At 65.5% G+C, this 19,363-nt stretch overlaps 2 protein-coding genes across 3 annotated transcripts in view; both read right to left on the bottom strand.

Moving 5' to 3' along the window:
- Positions 1-4,577, bottom strand: part of INTS3 (integrator complex subunit 3) — a 42,525-nt gene extending 37,948 nt beyond the window's left edge. Inside the window, exons 1-2 of one of the 2 annotated variants that reach the window (XM_075176103.1) lie at positions 3,918-4,577; positions 329-412 (exon numbers count right to left, since the gene is read on the bottom strand). In XM_075176103.1, coding sequence (XP_075032204.1) covers positions 329-412; positions 3,918-4,019 — 186 coding nt within the window. In that variant the 5' untranslated portion in view covers positions 4,020-4,577. The remainder of the gene's footprint in view (positions 1-328; positions 413-3,917) is intronic. The other variant, XM_075176102.1, reaches the window with a different exon arrangement.
- A 946-nt stretch (positions 4,578-5,523) lies between these two features.
- On the bottom strand, positions 5,524-19,104 carry NPR1 (natriuretic peptide receptor 1). Its single transcript, XM_075176384.1, has 21 exons — positions 18,423-19,104; positions 17,026-17,225; positions 15,777-15,890; positions 14,986-15,121; positions 14,749-14,840; positions 14,529-14,664; positions 14,353-14,437; positions 14,114-14,234; positions 13,960-14,034; positions 13,792-13,869; positions 13,574-13,678; positions 12,180-12,251; positions 11,933-12,092; positions 11,688-11,843; positions 10,498-10,666; positions 10,269-10,415; positions 9,506-9,698; positions 9,232-9,406; positions 6,714-6,812; positions 6,532-6,623; positions 5,524-5,921 (listed from the first exon to the last, which is right to left on the bottom strand). The coding sequence occupies exons 1-21, from the start codon at positions 19,102-19,104 to the stop codon at positions 5,859-5,861; spliced, it is 3,150 nt and encodes a 1,049-aa protein (XP_075032485.1). The 3' UTR covers positions 5,524-5,858.
- Between the last annotated feature and the right edge of the window lie 259 nt (positions 19,105-19,363).

Below are 19,363 nucleotides of genomic sequence, written 5' to 3'. Positions count from 1 at the left end.
CTCGTATGCCGGGAGAGAGACACGCTCAGCCAGATTTCAGCGAGAAATTGCACTGCAGGTTGGCTTCCAAATAGGTGGCTAGACAAGGATTAAAGCCACGATGTTGTTTTGCCTTTTAACTGTAATAGCTCTGGAAATCCTTGACAGGCTGAGAGCCGTGAGAGCACAGCAGGCTCCATTCCCCAGCCTCTTTGTATCTGCCTGTTCTTTGTGCCTTGCTAATAGCTTGCACGCCCGCTCCCTCAGAGAGAGCTCCGTGCAGGTACAGCACACCATGAATTATTTCATCCAGGCAGGATTTCTCATCTCTCAAGAAGATGACACTTACGTGAGCATTGAGGGCATCGTTAGCTTCCCTCTCCGACAGCCCGTTGGTTAGCGAAGTCACGATGCCCACACACCTTTCTAGTCTCTGAAACAGAGAAAAGCCAAACATCACAAACTTGGAAGAACAAGTACGCTCAAGCACATACTCACCAAGACAAGATACAGCAGAGGCTGCTTCGACCCCCATCCAAACACCTGAACGGACAGAAAAACAGCCAGCGACGCAACAGCCGCTCTTGGCTCGTGTCAAGGCTCCGAACCTGCTGCCAGCTGGAGTAGCTACCGCTTCATCAATGTTCATTTATTCACAGGTTTGGGTTTTAAATACTCTGCCGACACCGCTCCAAGAGCCAAAAAGTAAATGCGTGATTATTCAGCGATACTAACACTGATGTCACTTTGATACGAGGCCAAGACGCAGTCGTGCAAAGGCTGGATCTGAGGCAGGGTTGTCAATCCTCGCTCTGAGAGCGGAGCTGCACCCCGAGATGATGAGCTGTCCCCCCAGCGCAGGGAAGCCAGAGCCCGCCATCCAGCAGCTCTGCGGGGCGAGACCCGCCGCTCCCGGCTGTGTGGGAACCCTGGGCTGCGGGGCAGCAGCCTGGAAACCTTCTGTTCTCATCACTTAACATCTGAGCAACTTCTGGCTGAGAATAAACAGCAGGAGCAGATGTTTGCATGCAAGCACCCCGAGGGATGAAGTGACGGGAAGAGCCATGAAGTCAGGACTGCTAAGTTACAAGAGCGCAGGCGTGAAAATACTGGAGAAGCAAATGGCAAAGGTTTTCACTCCACTTGAGAGAATTCAGAGAGTTGCTCCCTCTTCACGTAGAGCATGAGCAGCCCCACGCAGAAACGCTTTCTCCTGCCCGGTGTTAGCCGATGCCTGCCTCCGGTGCGGGGAAAGCGCTGAGCAGAGCGGCGTGACTCCGGGCACGGGCACGCCACGTCCTCTCCCCACGTCCTGGTGCCACCTCAGGGACGGTGACAGAAGGGCCGCATGGACTCGCAGGCTCACCACGTGCTCTCGCAGCAGCGATGACACCCGAGAGCCTGCAAACAGGTGGAGAGCAGGGTCCCTGGCTGTCAGCACAAGGGTGGCTCGACCGCGGGGCTCCTTTAACGCCGGGGTCTCGCTCTCAACTTGCACGCGAGATGTTTTTCTAAATTAAACTCTTCCATAAACAGCTCCGTTGCGGCGCGAAGGAGATGCGCCCTGCCTTCTTTGTGGTGCCCCCACTTCCACGCCAGAGCTGCGGACCCGGCTGGACCGTTTCGGCCACGGCAGCGACTCGAGGGTCACCGGCAGCCGGCGAAACAGGGTCTGGCTTTTGTGGAGTTTCCTTGGAGCCTACAGTTAACGGGGCGGTAATCTGTTTGCACCAGGGAAAAGCGGCAAATGCAGCCTAAGACAGGCAATAAGCAGGTTACAAAAAGGTTATTTCTACACAGTCATTTCTTGATTAAAATGCAAACACATCGCACCGATTATGGAACTGATTAGCGACTCCTTTGCATATCAAAGGGGCTGCAGTGAAGAAGCTATTGAGAAAGAGGTCAACAGTTCTCCACTCCAAGGCAATATGAAAGAAGATGTACTGGTCAGTAATGCAGAGATAATGCCTTTGTGAAACCGGCTTTGTTCCAGGCCGAGTGATGGCATTATGAAAGAGCAATGGGGCAAAACCCATGAAAATCTCAAATCTAAAGCAGATGAATTATTTGAAAGGGAGGACAAGATCCAGCGGCTGAAAAACAGAGTTAGAGAAATCCCAGTGAGAAATAAGACAACTTGTTGGCAGATAATGCAGCCAATGAACCACCAGAAGAGCTTTGCAAGGAAGTTCAGTGTCAAATAATGTCTTTGATCCAAGACCGGCTGACAGACTTGCAGGATCAGGGTTTGGTATTCGCTTCTTGGGATAAACAGGAGACGCACCAACTCGCCACTGCCAGCTATTTGAAAACAGTATTTCCAGCTTTGAGCAAGTTTAACGGTTTGTGTTCCTGTAACGAGCTCTGCTGCCTCTACCAAAACCCACAGCGGAACAAGACGACAATTTCTTTACGTTAACACCTGATACGAGATATATTTTTACAAGCTCCAGTCCTTCCGATCACCTCTTTCTCCCCAAAACAGACACGTTCAACTTAATGCCACCAGCAGCTCCGATGACCGCTATAGGGAAAGACTGGAGGAGGTTTTTCCCTAAACGTGGCAGCCTGTTTACTGTGAAAACTCGATGGGCAATGATCACGCACGGTTTTTCCTGTGTACGCTCCGTTTCCTGTTTGTTGGAGTCTTTAATGCAAGAAACACGAAACTTGTGACAGTAAATCCATCAGCACTCAGGAGTATAATGAATACCCGAACCAGTTTCTTCCAACTGACTGGGGTTTTAGTCGAAACTGCTGCTTTCCAGTGGTTTAAGACGGATAGGAGGAAGGCTTGCCGGTTAAGCAAGGCTTGTCTCTGGAAAGTCTTCTCCTTCTGGTACCTGCGTTTGCCTGGATACGTCACCATCACCAAACCTGAGCTCCACCGCGCTTGCCAGCTCGCGGTGGCTCCTTCCCAGACCCAATGCTCGTGGGGAAAGATCAGGGTGAGAGCAACCCGGACCCCAGGAGACCCGTTTCGGTAGCCTGGAGCCAATTTTCAAGCCCAAACGAAGCTCCCGGCCATGCTGGGCTTGCAGAATTGCACGGGTCCGAAGCTGGGAACGTTCTGTCCAGACCTGGACAGGACCCAAAACACACACGGGGACCGACGAGTGCTTTGAAGGAATATAAATACACTCCAAATGGCAAAGGACAGTTTCCAGACCTTGAGACCTAGTTATTCCAGTTACCATCCTGTTTTTCTCCTGCAACTGAAATCCAACATGATTTTTTTTTTTTTTGTCTGCACCATTTCATGAGCCCCAAATACATTCGTTTCCATCACACCATAAATAACCAGTCTCTCCCACAAGTCTAGCAGTTCACGAGAGCATCGCCGCCCCCGTGGCACCAGGGAAGCCGGCCCTACACCAGCTTTAGGAAGATCCCTGAACACTTGCCGAGTTGACCCTGCGAGCCAGGTGTAAATCAGCGTTACAGAAGGGCCCGAGCAACGCGCCCGCCTCGCCCGGGGTCCCTGCGCTACCAGCTCTTCCGCGGCTCCTCCGCACCAGGAACAGATCCTGGGAAAACCCCAAAACCTTCCCCACCTGTAAAAGAACCACCTCTCTTTTCCCAGTGCAGGAAGAAAAACTCAATGGGAAGTAGGACAGCGCTGTGTAATTGGGGGCCTGGGGAACACAGGTCAGAAAGTTTCCCAGATACTGGAAAGATGAGTCCTGTCGGTGCTCAGGCGTGAGGCAAGCTTCATCATCCCGCTCCACAACCTGCAGCCGCCCTGCCCAGGCATGGCTGGGGCGAGGTGGGCAGGGAGACCCCGGCTGGGAGGTGGTTTCTGCTTAGAGCGAGCCCCCTCCCCACACAGGGACGGGCAAGGGGAGCAGCGTGTGCCACCCCGCCCGCACCCTGCGCGGGGCCGAGCCCGTAACCCACCCCCTGGAGCCCCCCAGCCCCGAGCCCCAGGCACCTACCTCCTCTAACTCATCCTTGGCATCCAGAAGAGTGGAGACCAGCAACTTCCCTCCTCCTCCTCCTCCTCCTGCTGTTCCCCCCTTCCCCTTCTGCATCTCCATGGCTGGGGGGGGGGAAGGAGAGGGGGGAGGGCAGCCCCTATCCAGGGGGCTTGGCCTGAGAGAGGCCCCCCCTTTTTACTTGGCGATTCCCCCCCCCACCCAGCTCTTCCTGGTGGGAGGACGGGGAGGGGGGTGTTTGTGGGAAATACCCCCCCTCCGGAGCACCCCCCGCTCCTGCAATGGGAAGCAATGGGGTGGGGGGGACGGGGGTACCCCTGTCTGCTCCTCAGGGGCTTCACCCCGGACCGGGGGGGGGATAGAGGGGGGCGGAGGGCTGCCTCCCCTTAGCAGGGGTGGAGGGGCTGCTCTTTCCACTAGGGCAGGCCGGGGGCCTGCGGCCTGGGGCCGTGCTGGGGGGGCCGTGCTATGGCGGGGGGCCCTACGGGAGGGTGCTGGGGGGCGGGAGGGGGCTGTGGAGGGTTCCCGGGGGGCTGTGGGAAGGGGGGGTTCCCGGGGCGGGGAGGGGGTCCCCGTCGGCCGTGCCAGAGGAGGCCCGTGGGGAGGGAAACCCCCGGGGGAGGCCTGTGGTGAGGGGGGGTCCCGGAGGGGCCCCCGCCGCAGCGGGGGGGTGGCCGGGGGGGGTGACAGGTCCCCCGGCGCAGTGCGGGGCAGGGCAGGGCGGGCGCTGTGGCTGCCGCCGGGGCGGGGGGGGCTCCGCCGGGCGGCGGGGGGGGGGTCTCGGTGCCGGGGGGAGGGGAGCGGCGGCTCCGCACCCCCCGCCCAGCGCCGCCGACCGGAAGTCACTGGGAGAGGGACGGGAGGGCCCGGGGGGAAGAGGAAGCGCACGGCGGCCGGAAGCGCCCGCCCCTCCCCTCCTCTGACCAATGGCAGCAGCGATACGGCTCGAAGTGACAGCGCGGGTAGCCGGCCTGGAGGGGCGGGGCCGCGGCGGGCTGCTCGGCCAATGGGGCGGCGGGGGCGGGGTCTGACCCGGTCGAACGCTCCGCCCTCCCGCTGCCGGTGGCGCTGCGTGCGGCCGGGACCCTCCGGGAACCTCGGGACCCCCCCGGGGGCGGGCACGGCCGGGACCCCCGGGGTGTGCACGGCTGGGACCCCCCGGATCCCCCCGGGATGTGCACGGCTGGGACCCCCTGAATCCCCCCGGGAACCCCCCGGGGCGTGCACAGCCGAGCACCCGGGGGTCTCCCGAACCCCACCCGGCAACCTCGGGACCCCCCCGGGGCGTGCATCGCCGGGCCCCCCCCAACTCTCCCCCTTCGGGCCCCCCCAGCCCCCTGCCCCGCACTGCCTTGCACAGCCGCGCCGTCCCGGCTCCTCTGGCCTCGCAGAGCCCCCCTGAAGACACACACGTCCCCCCCCCGCTTTTGCAAAGCCCCCCGGAGCCCCCCCTCCCTGCAGGGGGCTTCGGCTGCTGTGAGGGTGCTGCTGCTCGGGGAGACCCCCGGGACCACCCAATGCCCCGGTGGGATCAGGGTGCATGGGGACACCCGATGTGGGGTGCAGGGGGGGGTGCAGGGGGACCCCACGGAGACCCACGGCGAGTGCGTACACACCAGCTTTATTACAAAAATTAGAGCTCTAGTGACCCCCCACCCGGGGTCCGGGGGTGTCCCCGTCCCCCCGTGTCCCCCCGTGTTCCCCGTCGGCCTCGGCCCCGCTCCTCCGCCGGTGCCTGTGCCAGGGTCAGGCCACGGGGCTACTCGGGGATGGGGTTCCCCCCCCGGGAGCAGTTGGGGTTCAGCTTGGGGAGCACGGTGCAGTTGGGGGGTGCGTCCAGCCCCCAGCCGCTGGCGGTGCCCCCCGCCTGGCCCCGGCCCGGGGGGGCCTTGGCGGCGGTGCTGGGAACGGCCCCATGGGCCCTGGGTGCTGCTGGGGGGGTCAGCCCCGGGTGCTGCTCCCACGCTCCCCCAGCAGCCAGTACGTCCTCACCTTCCCCTTGCCCTGCGGAGAGAGGGGGGGCTGGGGTGAAGGGGGTGCAGGGGGGGGCCATTGCCCCAGGGGTCAGGGTGCAGGGGGTGCCCATTGCCCCAGGGGTTGGGGTGCAGGGGGGACCCATTGCCCCAGGGGTTGGGGTGCAGGGGGGTGCTCATTGCCCCAGGGGTTGGGGTGCAGGGGGGACCCATTGCCCCAGGGGTTGGGGTGCAGGGGGGTGCTCATTGCCCCAGGGGTCGGGGTGCAGGGGGGACCCATTGCCCCAGGGTTTGGGGTGCAGGGGGGACCCATTGCCCCAGGGGTCGGGGTGCAGGGGGTGCCCATTGCCCCAGGGGTCAGGGTGCAGGGGGGACCCATTGCCCCAGTGGGTTGGGGTGCAGGGGGTGCCCATTGCCCCAGGGGTTGGGGTGCAGGGGGTGCCCATTGCCCCAGGGTTTGGGGTGCAGTGGGTGCTCATTGCCCCAGGGGTTGGGGTGCAGGGAGGACCCATTGCCCCAGAGGGGTGCTCATTGCCCCAGCAGAGCTGTGGGATGAGGATGCAGAGGGGGGACCCAGCTGGGGGGCCCCCACTGGGGCAGCCATCGGGGGGGCTGGGGCTGTTGGGGGGGCGGGGGCTCACCTTCATCTCCACGTCGCCCCGCAGCTCCAGCTCGAAGCAGCCGAACTCCTCCAGCACGGCCTTGGTCACCGCCGAGATGTGGATCTTCAGGGCTGGCAGGATGCAGCCCCATCAGCACCCATGGGTGCCCGGCCCAGCCCCAGCCCCGGCAGCACCCCTGGGTGCCCAGCCCAGCCCCTCACCTTCCCCGTTGGACTCCATGCGCGAGGCCGTGTTCACCGTGTCCCCGAAGAGGCAGTACCGGGGCATTTTGAGACCCACGACGCCAGCGCAGACGGGTCCTGTGGGGCACCCGGTGAGCCCCCCCGGCAGCCCCGAGTCCCGACCCGGCCCCCCTCGCTGGGGGCTCCCACCCCCGGTGGCCCCACTGTCCCCCTGGGTGCCGGTGTCCCCTCCCCTGTCCCTGGGGTCCGTGGGAGGGCTGGGTACCCCCCTGCCCCATGTGGGTGCCATGTCCCCCCACCCCATGGATCTGTGTGGGTGCCATGTCCCCGTCCCCACCCCCGCTGACCCATGGGGTGCCATGTCCCCATCCCTGTCCCCACTGACCCCTATGGGTGCCATGTCCCTGTCCCCACTGACCCGTACGGGTGCCATGTCCCCGTCCCCATCCCTGCTGACCCATGGGGTGCCATGTCCCCATCCCTGTCCCCGCTGACCCCTATGGGTGCCATGTCCCTGTCCCCACTGACCCCTATGGGTGCCATGTCCCCATCCCTGTCCCCGCTGACCCCTATGGGTGCCATGTCCCTGTCCCCACTGACCCCTATGGGTGCCATGTCCCCATCCCTGTCCCCGCTGACCCCTATGGGTGCCATGTCCCTGTCCCCACTGACCCCTATGGGTGCCATGTCACCATCCCTGTCCCCACTGACCCGTACGGGTGCCATGTCCCTGTCCCCACTGACCCGTGGGGTACCATGTCCCCATCCCTGTCCCCGCTGACCCCTATGGGTGCCATGTCCCCATCCCTGTCCCCACTGACCTGTGTGGGTGCCATGTCCCCATCCCTGTCCCCGCTGACCCCTATGGGTGCCATGTCCCCATCCCTGTCCCCACTGACCCGTGTGGGTGCCATGTCCCCATCCCTGTCCCCGCTGACCCCTATGGGTGCCATGTCCCCATCCCTGTCCCCACTGACCCCTATGGGTGCCATGTCCCTGTCCCCACTGACCCGTGGGGTACCATGTCCCCATCCCTGTCCCCGCTGACCCCTATGGGTGCCATGTCCCCATCCCTGTCCCCACTGACCCCTATGGGTGCCATGTCCCCATCCCTGTCCCCACTGACCCATACGGGTACCATGTCCCCATCCCTGTCCCCACTGACCCCTATGGGTGCCATGTCCCCATCCCTGTCCCCACTGACCTGTGTGGGTGCCATGTCCCCATCCCTGTCCCCGCTGACCCCTATGGGTGCCATGTCCCCATCCCTGTCCCCACTGACCCGTGTGGGTGCCATGTCCCCATCCCTGTCCCCGCTGACCCCTATGGGTGCCATGTCCCCATCCCTGTCCCCACTGACCCCTATGGGTGCCATGTCCCTGTCCCCACTGACCCGTGGGGTACCATGTCCCCATCCCTGTCCCCGCTGACCCCTATGGGTGCCATGTCCCCATCCCTGTCCCCACTGACCCCTATGGGTGCCATGTCCCCATCCCTGTCCCCACTGACCCATACGGGTACCATGTCCCCATCCCTGTCCCCACTGACCCCTATGGGTGCCATGTCCCCATCCCTGTTCCCACTGACCCGTGTGGGTGCCATGTCCCCATCCCTGTCCCCGCTGACCCCTATGGGTGCCATGTCCCCATCCCTGTCCCTGCTGACCCCTATGGGTGCCACGTCCCCATCCCTGTCCCCACTGACCCCTATGGGTGCCATGTCCCCATCCCTGTCCCTGCTGACCCCTATGGGTGCCACGTCCCCATCCCTGTCCCTGCTGACCCATACGGGTGCCATGTCCCCATCCCTGTCCCCACTGACCCCTATGGGTGCCATGTCCCTGTCCCCACTGACCCGTGGGGTACCATGTCCCCATCCCTGTCCCTGCTGACCCGTGGGGTACCATGTCCCCATCCCTGTCCCCACTGACCCCTATGGGTGCCATGTCCCTGTCCCCACTGACCCATACGGGTGCCATGTCCCCATCCCTGCCCCGCTGACCCATACGGGTGCCATGTCCCCATCCCTGCCCCGCTGACCCCTATGGGTGCCATGTCCCCATCCCTGTCCCCGCTGACCCCTATGGGTGCCATGTCCCCATCCCTGTCCCCGCTGACCCCTATGGGTGCCATGTCCCCATCCCTGTCCCCACTGACCCCTATGGGTGCCATGTCCCTGTCCCCACTGACCCGTGGGGTACCATGTCCCCATCCCTGTCCCCGCTGACCCCTATGGGTGCCATGTCCCTGTCCCCACTGACCCCTATGGGTGCCATGTCCCCATCCCTGTTCCCACTGACCCGTGTGGGTGTCATGTCCCCATCCCTGTCCCTGCTGACCCCTATGGGTGCCATGTCCCCATCCCTGTCCCTGCTGACCCCTATGGGTGCCACGTCCCCATCCCTGTCCCTGCTGACCCATATGGATGCCGTGCCCATCCCCATCCCCGTCCCCACTGACCCGTGGGGTGCCATGTCCCTGTCCCCATCCCTGCTGACCCATATGGCTGCCTCGTCCCCGTCCCCGCCCCCGCTGACCCGTGTGGATGCCGATGCGCAGCTTCAGCTGCTGCTGCGGCCGGTGGCGGATGCGGAAGGAGCGGACGGCGTCCAGCAGCGCCAGGGCCATGCGGGCCACCTCGCGGGCGTGCAGCTTCCCGTTGCGCACCGGCAGCCCCGACACCACCATGTAGGCGTCCCCGATCGTCTCCACCTGGGTGGGGAGGGGGGACACGCCGTGGGTGCCGGCTCTGGGGTGTCCAGCGTGACCCACGGTGCATGCACGTTCATGCGTGTGCATGCGTGTCCTCACCTTGTAGACGTCGAAGTTGTCGATGATGGCGTCGAAGCAAGTGTAGAGGTCGTTGAGCAGCGTCACCACCTGCATGGGGGTGCTCTCGGCCGACAGCGCCGTGAAGCCCACGATGTCGCTGAAGTAGATGGTGACGCTGTCGAAGGCCTCCGCCTGCACCGTCTCCCCCCGCTTCAGCTGCTCCGCCACCGAGCTGGGGGTGCAGGGGGTGGATGAGGGGGGGGCACAGCTCCCCCACCCCTCCTGGGGGCATGGCGTCCCCAGCCTCCAGCCATGCCGGGGGGTCCTCGGGGTCTCCAGACCTCTGAGGACCCCCACCCCCAAGCCATGCTGGGGGTCCGGGTCATCCCTGGCCCCTTCAGGTACCCCAAGCCCCAAAGAGCCATGGGGGGGTGTCCTTGGGGTCTCCAGCCCTCCAAGCACCCCCAGCCCTGAACCACATCAGGGGGTCCTTGGGGTTCCTGGCCCCTTCAGGCACCCTGAGCCATGCAGCAGTCTGGGGGGGGTCACCAGCCCCTCCCAACACCCCCGGCCCCAAGCCACATGGGGGTCCTTGGGGTCCCCAGGGGGTCCCCAGCCCCTCCAAACACCCCCAGCCCCAAGCCACATGAGGGTCTTTGGAGTCCCCAGCCCCTCCAAGCACCCCCAGCCATGCAGGGCATCCATGGTGGACCCCAGCCCTGGGCAGGCAGGAGATGCCGGTGTGGTACCCCAGGGTGCAGTGGGGGGGTGCACAGAGGGCCGGGCCCCCCCCGGTGCTCACTGGGGCAGGATCTGGTAGAGGAGAGCCTCAGCCTTGCGCTTCTCCTCCAGGTAGGCTTGGGTTCGCTCCTCCACCAGCTCCTCCAGGTTGTTGGCGTACTGCTCCATGCGCGACAGCAGGTTGTCCAGGATGTTGCTGCTGCTTTCCCTGCGGGCAGGGGGTGAGCACCCACCTGGGGACCCTTTTCGGGGTCACCCATCACCCACGGGGCTGGGGGAGGCGGAGGTACCTGTTGAACTTGCGGAGCTGGACCTTGATCTGGTTGAAGTCGGGGCGCTCCAGGACGTCCTCAGCCCAGCAGTGCTGCATCAGCTGGCCCAGCTCCTCCATGTGGCACCCCACGTTGGCCGAGGGGCGGAAGCTGGGGTGCTCCCCGCTCTTCACCCGCTCGATAATCTCTGCGGGGCCAAGCACCCATCACAGCAAGTCCAAGCACCCGTCAGCAGGTCCAAGCACTCATCAGTGAGGCCAACAACCCATCAGCTGGTCCAAGCACCCATCAGCAGGTCCAAGCACCCATCAGTGAGGCCAACAACCCACTAGCAGGTCCAACAACCCATCAGCAGGTCCAAGCACCCATCAGCAGGTCCAAGCATCCATCAGTGAGGCCAACAACCCATCAGCAGATCCAACAACCCACTAGCAGGTCCAACAACCCATCAGCAGGTCCAACAACCCATCAGCAGGTCCAAGCACCCATCAGCAGGTCCAAACATCCATCAGTGAGGCCAACAACCCATCAGCAGATCCAATAACCCACTAGCAGGTCCAAGCATCCATCAGCAGGTCCCAGCGTCCATCAGTGAGGCCAACAACCCATCAGCTGGTCCAAGCACTCATCAGCTGGTCCAATAATGCATCAAAAGGGCTAAGCACCCATCACAGCAGGTCCAAGCACCCATCAGCTGGTCCAAGCACCCATCAGTGAGACCAAAACCCACTAGCAGGTCCAACAACCCATCAGCAGGTCCAAGCACCCATCAGCTGGTCCAAGCACCCATCAGCAGGTCCAAGCACCCATCAGTGAGACCAAAACCCACTAGCAGGTCCAATAACCCATCAGCTGGTCCAAGCACTCATCAGCTGGTCCAATAATGCATCAACAGGGCTAAGCACCCATCACAGCAGGTCCAAGCACCCATCAGCTGGTCCAATAATGCATCAACAGGGCTAAGCACCCATCACGGCAGGTCCAAGCACCCATCAGCTGGTCCAATAATGCATCAACAGGGCTAAGCACCCATCACAGCAGGTCCAAGCACCCATCAGCTGGTCCAAAAACCCATCAGCAGGTCCAAAAACCCATCAGCAGGTCCAACAACCCATCAGTAGGGCTAAGCACCCATCTAAGCACCCATCGGCTGGTCCAACCACCCATCAACGGATCCCTGGCACCATCACCCTGGCCCTCCCGCTCACCTTTAGGGCTCAGGTCCAGCCCCTCCACGTAGAAGACGCCGTTGCGCAGGGCGATCTCTTGCAGGATGATGCCGAAGCTGTAAACGTCGCCCTTCTGCGTGCCGCGGGCCGGCGGCGACTCCATCCGCAGAAGCTCGGGCGCCGTCCACAGCTTCTCTGCGGCACCAGGGAGGGTGCTCAGGCCGGGCAGGGACCCCGGGCAGGGGTTGGGGGGGGGGGGGGTCGAGGACGGGCAGGGTGCTCACTGGCGAAGAGCGCGTGGGAGTCCTCGCCGTCGGGGGCCACGCGGAAGCTCTCCAGCCCGTAGTCTGTGATCTTCAGCACGAAGCGGCTGTCCACCACGCAGTTGGAGGACTTGAGGTTCCCGTGGGAGATGATCACCCCGTTGTGCAGGAACTGCATCCCCTGGCAGGGCGGAGAGCGGTCGGACCTGGTTGTCCCCCCACCGTGGGAATGGGGGAACTGGGTGCCCCGGGGGAACCGGCTCGTTACCTTGACGATGTCATGGGTGAGGGAGTAGCGGAACATCCAGTCCAGCGTGATGCTCTCGTTCTCCAGGATGTCCTGGGGACATGAGGGTCACGCTGCTGTCCCCCAGCCATGGACAGTCCCAGGGGGTGGGGGACAGCATCCATCCCCGGGCACCGGCAGAGCAGCTCTGGGCAGCCCCGACGCTGGGTGATGGGCACCGTGCAGCCCTGACGCTGGGTGATGGGCACCGTGCAGCCCCGACGCTGGGTGATGGGCACCGTGCAGCCCTGACGCTGGGTGATGGGCCCTGTGCAGCCCCGATGCCGGGTGATGGGCACCGTGCAGCCCCAACGCTGGGTGATGGGCACCGTGCAGCCCTGACACTGGGTGATGGGCACCATGCAGCCCCGATGCCGGGTGATGGGCACCGTGCAGCCCCGACGCTGGGTGACGGGCACCGTGCAGCCCTGACGCTGGGTGATGGGCACTGTGCAGCCCTGACGCTGGGTGACAGGCACCGTGCAGCCCTGACGCTGGGTGACGGGCACCATGCAGCCCCGACGCTGGGTGATGGGCACTGTGCAGCCCTGACGCTGGGTGACAGGCACCGTGCAGCCCCGACGCTGGGTGACGGGCACCATGCAGCCCCGACGCTGGGTGATGGGCACCGTGCAGCCCTGATGCTGGGTGATGGGCACCGTGCAGCCCTGACGCTGGGTGACGGGCACCGTGCAGCCCCGACGCTGGGTGATGGGCACCGTGCAGCCCCGATGCCGGGTGATGGGCACCTTGCAGCCCCGATGCCAGGTGATGGGCCCTGTGCAGCCCTGACGCTGGGTGATGGGCACCGTGCAGCCCCGACGCTGGGTGATGGGCCCTGTGCAGCCCTGATGCTGGGTGATGGGCACCGTGCAGCCCTGACGCTGGGTGATGGGCCCCGTGCAGCCCTGACGCTGGGTGATGGGCACCGTGCAGCCCCGATGCTGGGTGACGGGCACCGTGCAGGCCCGACGCTGGGTGATGGGCACCGTGCAGCCCCGACGCTGGGTGACGGGCACCGTGCAGCCCTGACGCTGGGTGATGGGCCCTGTGCAGCCCCGACGCTGGGTGATGGGCACCGTGCAGCCCCGACGCTGGGTGACGGGCACCGTGCAGCCCTGACGCTGGGTGATGGGCCCTGTGCAGCCCCGACGCTGGGTGATGGGCACCGTGCAGCCCCGACGCTGGGTGACGGGCACCGTGCAGCCCTGACGCTGGGTGATGGGCCCTGTGCAGCCCCGACGCTGGGTGATGGGCACCGTGCAGCCCCGACGCTGGGTGACGGGCACCGTGCAGCCCTGACGCTGGGTGATGGGCACCGGAGGGAGAGGCTCCAGCCCTGGATGGCTGCTGGGGAGCCGGGACCCCGCCGGTACCTGGAGGCTCCCGCGCGGGCAGTACTCGGTCAGGATGCAGATGTTCGGGGGGTCGGTGCAGGCGCCGATGAAGCGGGTCAGGTGCTCGTTTTGGACATCCCGCATCTAAGGTGGAGCAGGGCGTGGGACCAGGCTCACGCCACGTCTCACCCCACCCAGGGGACGCCGGGCTGGGCACCCCTATCCCACCATGCCGCGCTGAGCCGGGGTCCACCTACGTGTTTCAGCTCAAACAAGACCTTGCGCGTCAACTCGATGCGCTTGCGGTTGAGGTGCTTCACGGCCACGAGGTTGCCCTGGGGAGACATGGGGTGATGGGTGCCCGGTGGGGTGGTGGGTGCCCGGTGGGGTGATGGGTGCCCACCCCCGCTCCCGCACCCCCATACCTTGTAATACGCCGTCTTGGCGTAGACCTGGAACTGCCCCTCCGTGGTCATCAGCGAGCCGTAGTTGGAGCCCCTCTGCGGGAAGGGACGTGGGGTGAGCCCGGTCCCCGGTCCCCGTCCCCGTCGCAGGGCTGGGGACGGGATGGGTGCTCACCAGGGAGAGGGTGAGCTTGCTGCCGGCGCTCCGGAGATGTTTCTCCAGGCTGCTCATCTGCACGTCCTCCCAGCGGATACGCCACAGCTCGGCCGCCAGCTCCTTCTCCAGCTGCAGCTTCCTGCGCCGGGAGGGCAGGATGAGACCCCCCGCGTGTGTGTCCCCCCTCTCCGGCCCCGCCACCTCCGGGGACAGCGGCGCAGCCTTGGGGTCACCCTCCCCGACCCCGGCACCCCCACCTGTAGATGAAGAAGGAGGTGACGGTGATGGCCAGGAGGATCAGGCTGACCACGAGGGACAGGACCTCCAGGGTGGACAGGCTGGCTGCACAGCGAGAGGAGGGCGGTGAGGGGCTGGTGGGTGCCCCCCGGGGCGGGGGTCTCATGGCGTGTGTGCCCCCCCCGACACCACTCACCTTTGCGGCACAGCGGGTCGCTGTTGTCAAAGCCACAGGGGGGGACGTCGGAGGGGACCGCGTTCCCCGGCCAGTGGATCTCGCGCCCCGGCACCATCTGGATCTTCTTGGTGGTGCCGTTGTAGTTGGCCACGATCTTGGGGGGGGGACACACAAGAAATGGGTGGCAGGAGGCCCCCGGCCGCTCCATGGGACCGGTTGCCCCTGCGCCGGGGCTCACCTGGAAGTCCCCCCGCACCGGGTCCATGTCCCACAGGGAGTAGTCGCTCTCCCGGTCCCCGTTCTCATCGATCTTCAGGAAGCCGGTGACGCCTGGGGACGGAGGGTGAGGGGCTGGGGGGGACACCCCGGGGACCCCAGCCCATGGGTGGGGGCTCTGATCCCAAAATATCATCCTGGGAGCGGGCAGGCGGGTGCCGGGCAGGCAGCGCCCAGCCGGGACGGGGACGGGGCTCACCGTAGAAGGTGCGGTTCCACATCTGGCGGGTGATGGCGGAGGCGTTGGTGATGGACCCGCCCCGCTCCAGCGTCTCGTTGACGGCCTGGGCGTAGAGCAGCACCCCGTCGTGGAAGGCGGCTGCGATGAAGTTCATCTGGGGGCATGGAGATGGCTCGGGGTGCAGCTGGGGGTCCCCGTCCCCTCATTCCCAGCAGCCACAGGTCATCCCACAGCTCCTCGTCCCCAGCAGCCTTGGTCCATCCCTTGTCCCTGACTCCATCCCATGTCCCCTTGTCCCCTTGTTCCCAGCTCCATCCCATATCCCTGAGCAGCTCCAGCTCCATCCCATGTCCCCTTGTCCCCAACTCAATCCCATGTCCCCTTGTCCCCAGCTCCAGCCCATGTCCCCTTGTCCCCAACTCAATCCCATGTCCCCTTGTCCCCAGCTCCATCCCATGTCCCCTTGTCCCCAGGTCCATCCCATGTCCCCTTGTCCCCAGCTCCAGCCCATGTCCCCTTGTCCCCAACTCAATCCCATGTCCCCTTGTCCCCAGCTCCAGCCCATGTCCCCCAGCAGCTCCAGCTCCATCCCATGTCCCCTTGTCCCCAGCTCCAGCCCATGTCCCCCAGCAGCTCCAGCTCCATCCCATGTCCCCTTGTCCCCAGCTCCACCCCGTGTCCCCCAGCAGCTCCAGCTCCACCCCGTGTCCCCTTGTCCCCAGCTCCACCCCGTGTCCCCCAGCAGCCCCAGCTCCCTCCTGTGCCCCCCTGCCCCCCGGCTTTCCCAGCTCCCTCCCCCCGTGTCCCACCAAGCCGTCCTTCATGGAGAAGTTGAAGTGGGCGAGCGCCTCCTCCTTCAGCCGCGCCAGGAAGGGCCGGTACTCGGGGTTTTCGGGCTCCTTGTAGGTGATGATGGTGACGGCCTGGGATGGGGAGAGCGGCTGGCAGCGGGGCTGGCTGGACCCCGCCGGGGACGGGGACCCTGCCCCGGTCCCCTTGGGGACGAGGGTCCCGGGGGCTGCCAGCCTTTCTGCCCATTCACGGCCTCGGAGCGGGACCCGGGGCCATTGATCTCCTCTCCTTCCTCCTCGGTGGCTGCCAGCAACGGGGAGCGAGCGGGGGGGAGGCGGGGGCTGCTCCGCCAGCGCCGGCACCTGCCGCGGCCCCACTGCCCGTGCCGGGGTGCGCACACGTGGGTGGGTGCCCGTGCACACGTGGGTGGGTGCCCATGCACACGTGGGTGCCCGTGCACACATGGGTGGGTGCCCGTGTACATGCACACGTGGGTGGGTGCCCGTGCACACGTGGGTGGGTGCCCATGCACACGTGGGTGGGTGCCCGTGTACATGCACATGTGGGTGGGTGCCCGTGCACACGTGGGTGGGTGCCCGTGCACATGTGGGTGGGTGCCCGTGCACACGTGGGTGCCCATGCACACGTGGGTGGGTGCACATGCACACGTAGGTGGGTGCCCGTGCACACGTGGGTGCCCATGCACATGTGGGTGGGTGCCTGTGTACATGCACACGTGGGTGGGTGCCCGTGCACACGTGGGTGCCCATGCACACGTGGGTGGGTGCCCATGCACACGTAGGTGGGTGCACATGTACACGTGGGTGGGTGCCCGTGCACACGTGGGTGCCCGTGCACACATGGGTGGGTGCCCGTGCACACGTAGGTGGGTGCCCATGCACACGTGGGTGGGTGCCCGTGCACACGTGGGTGGGTGCCCGTGCACACGTAGGTGAGTGCACATGCACACGTGGGTGGGTGCCCGTGCACACGTGGGTGGGTGCCCGTGCACACGTAGGTGGGTGCACATGCACGCGTAGGTGGGTGCACATGCACGCGTGGGTGGGTGCACATGCACACGTGGGTGGGTGCCCGTGCACACGTGGGTGCCCGTGCACACATGGGTGGGTGCCCGTGTACATGCACACGTGGGTGGGTGCCCGTGCACACGTAGGTGGGTGCACATGCACACGTGGGCGGGTGCCCGTGCACACGTGGGTGGGTGCCCGTGCACACGTGGGTGCCCGTGCAGAGCCCCGGGCTCACCTCGAAGGCTTGCCGGGCGCTGGCGTCGTGGCGGTCCCCCCGCCTCCAGGGCCGCTGGGGCTCGGGGAAGCGGCTGCCCTGCAGGCTGGCCCCGAAGATGTCGATGTAGAAGAAGGCGTAGTCGCCGCGGGTCAGCCCCTCGCGCCCCGCCTGCAGCATCAGCTCCCGCAGCGTCTCCGGGGCGCAGCACACGTAGACGACTGCGGGGGGTGAGATGGCCCATGGCACCCCAAAAGCCCCCGTCCCGCGGGGGACCCCAAGACCCCAGCCCAGTACCCCCGGGGGTCCCAGTTAATGCGCGATGCGGGAGGGGACGTGCGGTGGGTCCCGCATAGCAGGGGGTCCCGAACCCCGCCGCCTGCCCCCCGTGCCCTGCCCGCCTCTGCCCTCCGCCGCGGGCGCCAGGCCGAGGTTTCCTGTTTTCCCGACTCCGTTTCCTCCTCCCTGCGGCCCAGATCCCCGGCAGAGATTGATTCTCAGCGGCGTGGTGACCCCGCCATGGCCGCCTGCCCCACCGCCATGGTCCCCTTTGGCACGGGGCTGCGGTGCCGACAGGACCCCGGGGTGCTGCCCAGCACGGGGCATGGCCGTGCCACCCACCAGGACCGTGGTGCCCCAAAATAGCACCCGCCGAGGCTAAGCAGCAAGATGGCGAGGCCGGGGACGGCCGGACGCCACCCACCCAGTGCCAGCCCCGCCGGCACCCGCTCCCAGGGTGCCACCCGGGACGGCTCCGACTGGAGCAGCTGGTGGGGATGGGGACGGGGATGGGGACAGGGACGGGGACGGAGCCAGCCTGGGCCATGGAGCGGAGCGGGGCAGGCGGCCACGCTCAGCAGCTCCTGGTGGGACACGGCACGGGGCAGGGGTCTGGGGGGGGGTCAGGGTGCGGGGCTGGGGCGTGCAGTCATGCAGCACATCCGTGCACAGCCGTGCTCACCCGCGCAGAGCTGTGCACACCCGCGTAGAGCTGTGCACACCCGTGTACATCCAGGCACAGCCCTGCTCACCCGTCTACTGCCACGAACACCCGTGCACAGCCGTGCTCACCCGTGTGGAGCCGTGCACAGCCGTGCACACCCGGGCAGAGCCGCGTAGAACCATGCACAGCCGTGCACGCTCGTGTAGAACTGCACACAGCCGTGCTCACCCGGGTACACCCATGTACTGCCGTGAGCACCCTTGCACAGCCGGGCACGCCCGCGCGGAGCTGTGCCCACCCATGTACACTCATGTGGAGCTGTGCCCACCCATGCAGAGCTGTGTAGAGCCGCGTACAGCCGTGCCCACCCATGCACCACACCGGTACACCCCTCCCCCCCCCCCCCGTCCTCTCTCCCCGTGCCGGTGCACGGCGGTACCCCCCCGCCGGTGCGCGTCCCCTCCCCGGCACTCACTGCGTCCCTTCTGCTTGATCTCCTGGATGATGAAGGAGAAGTTGCCGCCGTCGCGGAAGACGACGTCCATGACGGTGAGGTTGCGCAGGGTGGGCAGCTGGACGTACAGCCCCTCGGCGGCGAAGAAGTACGGCCGGTCGTCCACCTTCTCGTCCCAGTAAACCAGTAAAGCCCGACGGGTCCAGTTGAAACGACGATGGAGCTGCACACCCAGTTCACCCAGTTTGCGGTGACTGGGACCGGCGCGGGTGGTCAACCCGAATTGCTCTTGCTTGTCGTCGAAGCCGTGGGCTTCGGCACCCGCCGTCACTAGTGGAAGCCGCCAGTGGCTGGTAAACCGGGCGACCGGTGCTGCCGTATAGACGCAACCGGGTCCCAAAAAAGCGGCGGGGTGATGAGCGAGCCGTAGGTCGACGGCGGCCAACGGCGCAGCCATTTCGGAGCAAACACCGTGTCGATCCTCGCTGCTACCGAACACCCACCCTAGGGTAAAACCGGGTAATAAATCGGGACGGGCGTTAACGGCGGCGGCGGCCAAACGCACCGCCGGTCCCACTCGTGGCCAAGCCCACGGGTAGGTGAGGTTGCGTTCGGGTAACACCACCGCTAGAGTCAGCGCGGTTGTTCCCGTCGTCGCCGCCACCGTCACCGCGCCGCAGAGCACGGCCAGCACCGCCAGCATCGCCCACGGAGAGTGGCTTTTCCCCCCGCGGCGGGGCTGAGCCCTTCCTTTCCCCCCCCCCAACCACCCCTGGTGACACAAAGGGCCGTTATCATCCACACCGAGCTTAACTCCTTCCTTCCCGCCCCCACGGCATCCACCGAGGACCGGGATGGAGGATGGGGCCGCCCGGTGGTGGGTGTGGATATCCCCACCCGTGGGAAGTGGGGCGGCGGGATGGCGCCGGTGGTGGGTGGCTGCCGGTACCCGCGACACGCCG

Source organism: Calonectris borealis, chromosome 29 (genome assembly GCF_964195595.1).
Source record: "Calonectris borealis chromosome 29, bCalBor7.hap1.2, whole genome shotgun sequence".
Taxonomy (NCBI): domain Eukaryota; kingdom Metazoa; phylum Chordata; class Aves; order Procellariiformes; family Procellariidae; genus Calonectris; species Calonectris borealis.
Note: the sequence above shows the minus strand (reverse complement) of the source record. Positions and strands in the feature narration are given on the sequence as shown.